The 6,325-nt window shown below is 47.4% G+C and overlaps 1 protein-coding gene across 2 annotated transcripts; it reads left to right on the top strand.

The window, feature by feature from the left end:
* Nucleotides 1-1,043: 1,043 nt before the first annotated feature.
* Nucleotides 1,044-4,790, top strand: LOC122041878 (cytochrome P450 71A1-like). 2 transcript variants are annotated; one of them, XR_006129111.1, is made up of 3 exons: nt 1,044-2,073; nt 2,152-2,829; nt 3,040-4,790. XR_006129111.1 is itself a non-coding variant. In XM_042601743.1 (2 exons), exons 1-2 carry the CDS (start codon nt 1,177-1,179, stop codon nt 2,764-2,766), a joined length of 1,512 nt encoding a protein of 503 aa, XP_042457677.1. In that variant the 5' UTR covers nt 1,044-1,176; the 3' UTR covers nt 2,767-2,955. The 2 variants fall into 2 exon arrangements, 1 of the variants encoding a protein (XP_042457677.1); XM_042601743.1 differs by lacking the exon at nt 3,040-4,790 and having other exon boundaries at nt 2,152-2,955.
* The last annotated feature ends 1,535 nt before the right edge of the window (nt 4,791-6,325 follow it).

The raw sequence follows: 6,325 nt of genomic DNA on the forward strand, positions 1-6,325 counted from the left end.
TCCTCTTAAATTCAGCACAATGTAAAAAGAAAATCTAGTATATTTTCTATCTAATTAAGTATTATTTAAAGAAAATCTAGTATATTTTCTATCCAATTGAGTATCATTTAAATAAAATCTAGTATATTCGAGTATATTTTCTATTAAAATTGTCCTTCATATTTTTTAGGTATAAATAGTCTAAAAATGAGTATAATTCCTATTAAATTCAGCATTTTAAACTAGAATTGAATATATTTTTTATTTAATTGAGTACGATTTTTTTCTTATTTAATATAATTCCTCCTTAATTCAGTACCATTTGAAAAAAATCTAGTATATTTTTTAGTATCATTTAGAGAAAATCTAATATATTTTCCTTCCAATTGAGTATCATTTAAAGAAAATCTAGTATATTTTCCATCCAATTGAGGTGGAAAAAGAATCGTACTCAATTTGATAGAAAATATACTAGATTCTAATTTAATATACTGAATTTAAGAGGATTTATACTCATTTTTAAACTTTTTATACTTAAAATATTAGGGGCAATTAGGTAAATATATTAGACTAGCGAATGAAAATAAAGAATTTTTCCAATGAAGATTGTATGAAAAATTGTATTTATTAATGGGGATTGCATGTAAATTTTTCCTTAAAATAAATAGGTCTGTGTGCGTTTGTTTTTTGATTGCTTAAATCTAAATTCAAATGAATCACTAGCGGCCAAAGTGAAGGGTAAGAAGAGATAAACGTTTTTTTAATTACTTTGTAAAAAATTAATTTTAAAAAATATTTTATCGACTACTAGAATAAATATAAATTAAAAAATTTATCTACCGGCCAGCATTTTTTATGTCAACATTTAAAATTATATAAACTCAGCCAATATTTTATTTATCAATCAGAGACTGTGCGACTGCCAATGCATTTATTATTTCTAATACTTAATTATTTTTATATTTTAATAATTATTGTACAATCTAAAACTAAATATTAAAATAGTTGGATACTGAGGTGTGGTAAATAATTTAAGCTCTTGCTTCTGAAAACAAAGTGACTAATGGCGTCTGAGAGCATTTCCCTGTTCTGGTTCGTTCCTTTTCTGCTTCTGCTTCTGCTTCTGCTTCTGCTTCTACTTCTGTTTGTCCCTGTGCAAAAAGTCTCGGCCCACTGCGTACTTGCCACTGAGCTACCATGATTTATCTCCCTCGTGATGACTCTGGGCAGAGTACGGCGGGGACCCTGAGGGCGAGGGTTTCGCCTTTTGTCATTGTAGGGGCCAAAAGGAAGTCAATCTCTTCCTATGACGATCTGCCTCCTTCGCCGCCACGGCTTCCCCTCGTCGGCAACCTTCATCAGCTGGGCCCTTTCATCCACAAGTCCCTCGCCGCCCTCTCCAGCCGCCACGGTCCTCTCAGCCACCTCCGCCTCGGCCGCGTCCCGACCCTCGTCGTCTCCTCCCCCGACGCTGCCCGGGATGTCCTCCGCACCCACGATCACATATGCGCCAGCCGCTCCTCCACCACCGTCACCCGCATCCTCCTCGATGGCTGCAGCGACATGGCCTTCGCCCCCTACGGCGACGAGTGGAGGCAACGCCGCCGAATCTGCACGCTCCACTTGCTGAGCCCTAAGATGGTGCAGTCCTACGCTCTGATCCGCGAGCAGGAGGTGGCCGCCATGATCTCCGCCATCTGCTCCCGTGGATCGGCGGCGGAGATCGACATGTCCGCCGTCCTGTTTGCCTTCTCCAACGACATCCTGTGTCGGATCGTCACGGGGAAGAAGTTCGAAGGGAGGAAAGGGTTGTTCTCGAAGCTCATCTCAGAGAACTCGGTGCTGCTGGCCAAGATTTATCTCGGGGATTACCTTCCGTGGCTCGGTTGGGTGGATTGGTTGCTCGGCAACGTGGCGCGAGTGAAGAAGAACCATAAGAGGTGGGACGATCTGCTGGATCAGGTTATCAAGGAACATGAAGAGCGAGTGTCGTCGGATGATGAGAAAGATTTCGTGGATGTTTTGATCTCCCTTCAGAAGGATCCCGTGTTGGAATCCATCCTCACTCCGGAAGTCATCAAGGCGCTTCTTCAGGTAGATTAATTCTTCCTCTGCTCAACTTCCACAGCAAATAGGTCGAATAGCCGAACCACATGCAATTGCAATTTGCAGGACATGTTCGCCGCCGGAACAGAGACGTCATACATAACTCTGGAATGGGCCATGGCGGAGCTGGTTCGCAACCCGAGCAAGATGCAAAAACTGCAAGACCAAGTGAGAAGCGTAGCCGGCGGCGGAGGCAAAATGGTGAAAGAGGAAGAACTTTGCCAGATGCCCTACTTGAAGGCCGTCATCAAGGAGACCTTCCGGCTGCATCCCCCCATTCCATTACTTCTACCGCGAGAACTGCTGGACGATTGCCCGGTTCAAGGCTACAACATCCAGAAGAAGACGAGACTGTTCGTTAATGCATGGGCGATGGGCAGAGATCCGAAGTGCTGGGAAGCGCCCTTTGAGTTCCAGCCGGAGAGGTTCATGGACGGCGAAGTTGACTTCACCGGGAATGACCTCCGGTTCATTCCGTTTGGAGCGGGCCGAAGGATTTGCCCTGGATTGAACTTCGCCGTGGCATCTCTGGAGCTTGCTCTGGCGAACTTGGTGCATCGGTATGATTGGGAGCTGCCTGTTGGATTGAGCAGGGAGGAGTTCGGCATGGAGGAGGTGGCGGGCTTAATGGTCCAGCGAGAAGGGCGACTCAATGTCGTTGCCAAAACGTGGGATGGATAGAATTAACTCATATTCTACGTCAACAATGAATTGGTGAAACCTGATGCTTCGAGTCAGTTCAATGTAAGTAATTAATAATAATAATTGTGAATCTCAAATAGAAGAAAAAGAATGAAAGATTAATTGTTTTGAAACACATTCAAAACCTATGAATTATACTTGAGATTACACAATTTGTGGATGTTTTAATTGCAAGGTTTTCCTGAGTTTTTTAAGGAGATTCTTCCTCCATTCTTTTACAACATTTTCCTTTGTGATTGCTATCCCCGTAAGGTACACTTGGCTCTGAGCGCTTGAGGGCTCCGCTTGAATCCGAGTTATAGAGACTGAGGTGGAGAACATCATCTTAATGGCAGCTGCAGATGCTAAGTTGCTAATGGTTCTATGGTATCAGAGCTTGAAAGGAGTCTTGCTGAGGCTGATATGTAGGACGACGACGTGTTAGCTGTTGTTGCCTGTGAGGAAGTTGTGTGCGAAGTCTACTACTCCCGAACTCGCTGAAGGACATCTTGTGACAAAAGACGTAACCGTCGTAAGACGCAAGAGGCGCAGCAGGGAGAAGTTGAGTCCTCGAGGTGAAGGCTTGAGTGTCAGCTCGTCGTAGCAGGAAGTAGCCACAGCTGCCCGAGCAAGTTGCTGCATCGAAGCGCAAGTTCGCTCTGCTCACTGCCTCAACACCATCTCTAATCAAGAATCTTTAGTAGGAATGGAAGGATCCTACTATTATTGCTCGGATGGTGAAGAACAACATGGTTTCTATGATTACACGGGAGACTCCTCCGGTCCAACGAACATCAAGGTCTGGAGCGACTCAGACTACAACGAGGGAAGAAGTGAAGGCCACTTCTACTATCCTTACGAGGGCTCGTCTTCTCCGCAATCACCAGTCTTGGGTTTTGTGTAAATGAAGCGTCTACACCTTCATCTGACGAAGCACAGTCACAACCCGACTATCCTTGCCAGCACGCTTCAGCGACCGAATCAGCTGGTTCCCGACACTCTGATCCTGGCGAAAATCACACCTCATCCGAATGGGAAACGGACGATGGTACCGGCTCAGCGGCTAGCAACACATCAGGTAATACTTGTACTAGTTCCGCTGACCAAACTGACTCCTGCAGGAACTCCTCAAATGCAACATTAACATCCTCGTGGGACACTGCATCAACGGACGAGTCAGCGTCTTCATGGGAGACAGCTATGACCTGCTCCTGTGAGGCAGTTGATGAGTCTGTAGCATGCCAACGCTGCCGACAGGCTGAAGAAGCTCAGAGACGGGACGATGAGCCGCCTCAGGATTGAAAGGATGTCCCATCATTTTTCGGAAGGTGGTGGGGGAAAGTGGTGACCTAGCGGCATCGCCGCCTTCGCTGCGTCTTCCAAGAGCGCCACTGCCACGACGACCGAGTCCGTATTTCTGGCGCTGGAAGAGCATGATGAGCTCCAGCGTAGGGCGATGCCTGGAGACGAAGAAGAAGCTGGCCGAGCAGAAACAGGCCCGTGGGCCTTGTACTGTTCAGAAAGCTATCTCGGCCCCTGCTGCAAATCCAATCGTGACCCATAATTCAAGCCTGGCCAGAAACAAAGCCTGCACAGGCGAAGCCGAGAAGACGGTGCTTCCGTTGGAAGACTGTTCAGAAGAGACTACGGAGAGCTACCGCGACACACATCGTGAAGATTGGTAACGGAGTTGCTGGTCCATCAGGTAAGAACTAGCGGAGCGTGGTGGACCCAGGTTATTCGCCCGTTCCTTTGTCTGTGTCGGCCGATGTTGGCCAGTGTCTTGTAACGTGGCTGAGTCAGCTATGAATCTTTTCCTTTTGTCGTGTCGAACAGTGTGCCTGAAAAGCACCCAAAGGTGGTCGTCCATATGCCATACTGTTCAACAGGGGTCCACTTGAATTCCTGGTTTTGGTAAACCAACAGCGGGCTCATGGTTTTGAGCCCAAGATTTTGCAAAAGTGGCGCTGCCCCGCCACTTTGTCTAGACTTAGTGGAGAAGAAAGCATCTCTGCATGCGATGATGGAGCCCAATGAGCACCCGGCATGTGACGATGCTCCCTTTCTTTCTCTATATAAGTCCTATTGTAATGGATTGCAAGGTAGAAACGAGCGCTCCTCGTGCCTTACTTCCCTCTTGTTCTCATTAATAAAATCCGTTGGTCTTCTGTAAGTCTCTCCTATTAGGACCTTCGGACGCGGCTAGAGGGGGGGGTGTGAATAGCCGACCCCAAATTCACGTTTCTTCCTACAATTTTAGTTAGCGCAGCGGAAATAAAAGATAGAAACGAAACATGAGAATATCAAACCTCAAACGCGACGATATAATGAGGTTTGGAGATGATACTCCTACTCCTCGGCGTGTCCGTAAGGTGGAAGAATCCTATCAATCCGTTGGTGGATGAGACCCCGGAAAATCGGCTAATAAAAACTCCTTCTGGGTGGAGAAACCTCGCCACAATCTCTCTTGCAACAGCAAGATCGGAGTACAAAGATAAAGCAAGAAGCCAAGAACAATATGAATGTAAAAACACTAGTTTGCTTGCCTTCTCGTCGACTGGTGATGAAGCAACCACTTCACGGATGCCAACAACAGCAGCAACTGATCAGTTGGAGTCCAGCCGAGGGAAGCTCACACGAAGCTTCAGCAGTGGAGAGCTCAACAAAGCTCAGATCGCAGGAGCAAGAAGAAGTCCACCTTCCTATAGAGGCCCTCCACCTCTTGATTTATATGAACCTGCGAAGAAGAAGACACAGACACAGAAATCTGATCGATTGGGACCTCTGGATCGATCCACCGATCGATCCAGACGCGATCTGATCGCGAGGATCACGGATCGATCGGCCGATCGGTCCCCAGACAGATCCCAACTCTCAGAGAGTTGGTTAGAAGCCTGATCGGTCCACAGACCGATTCCTCCTATTCCTTCTCCCAATCATTTGGTTACCGATCGGTCACCGCATCGATCGATGACCCATGAGAATCACAGATCATCGATCGGCCGCAGACCGATCCGATACCCATAGTATCACTGGATCTGCAGACCGATCCAATTTCCAGCCTTAAACCCTAAAGCCTTCCTGATCTAGAGAACGAGCTACCGAGCCCTCTCTGACCTAGTCCGGAGAACGAGCTACCGAGCCCTCTCCGACTTCCACGTCCAGTCCAGAGAACGAGCTACCGAGCCCTCTCTGACCTTGTCCGGAGAACGAGCTACCGAGCCTTCTCCGACTTCTACGTCCGGTCCAGAGAACGAGCTACCGAACCCTCTCTGACCTAGTCCAGAGAACGAGCTATCGAGCCCTCTCCGACTTCCACGTCCGGTCCAGAGAACGAGCTACCGAGCCCTCTTTGACCTATTCCAGAGAACGAGCTACCGAGCCCTCTCCGACCTCCCATGCCAAGCTTCCATACTTGGACTTTTCCCCGTGCCCAGCTCCCTGCTTGGACTTTTCCCGTGCCAAGCTCCCTGTTGGACTTTTCCGTGTCAAGTCTCCATACTTGGACTTTTCCCGTGCCAAGTTCCATGCTTGGACTTTTCCCGTGCCAAGCTCCCTG

This window comes from Zingiber officinale, chromosome 2A, assembly GCF_018446385.1.
Source record: "Zingiber officinale cultivar Zhangliang chromosome 2A, Zo_v1.1, whole genome shotgun sequence".
In the NCBI taxonomy this organism is placed as follows: Eukaryota; Viridiplantae; Streptophyta; class Magnoliopsida; order Zingiberales; family Zingiberaceae; genus Zingiber; species Zingiber officinale.

Bases quoted from the DNA above. Each gene is read 5' to 3' on its own strand.
- LOC122041878 (XM_042601743.1), top strand. From the start codon at position 1,177: ATGATTTATCTCCCTCGTGATGACTCTGGGCAGAGTACGGCGGGGACC. The intron at 2,074-2,151 runs GTAGATTAATTC...TGCAATTTGCAG, and splicing joins TCATCAAGGCGCTTCTTCAG to GACATGTTCGCCGCCGGAAC.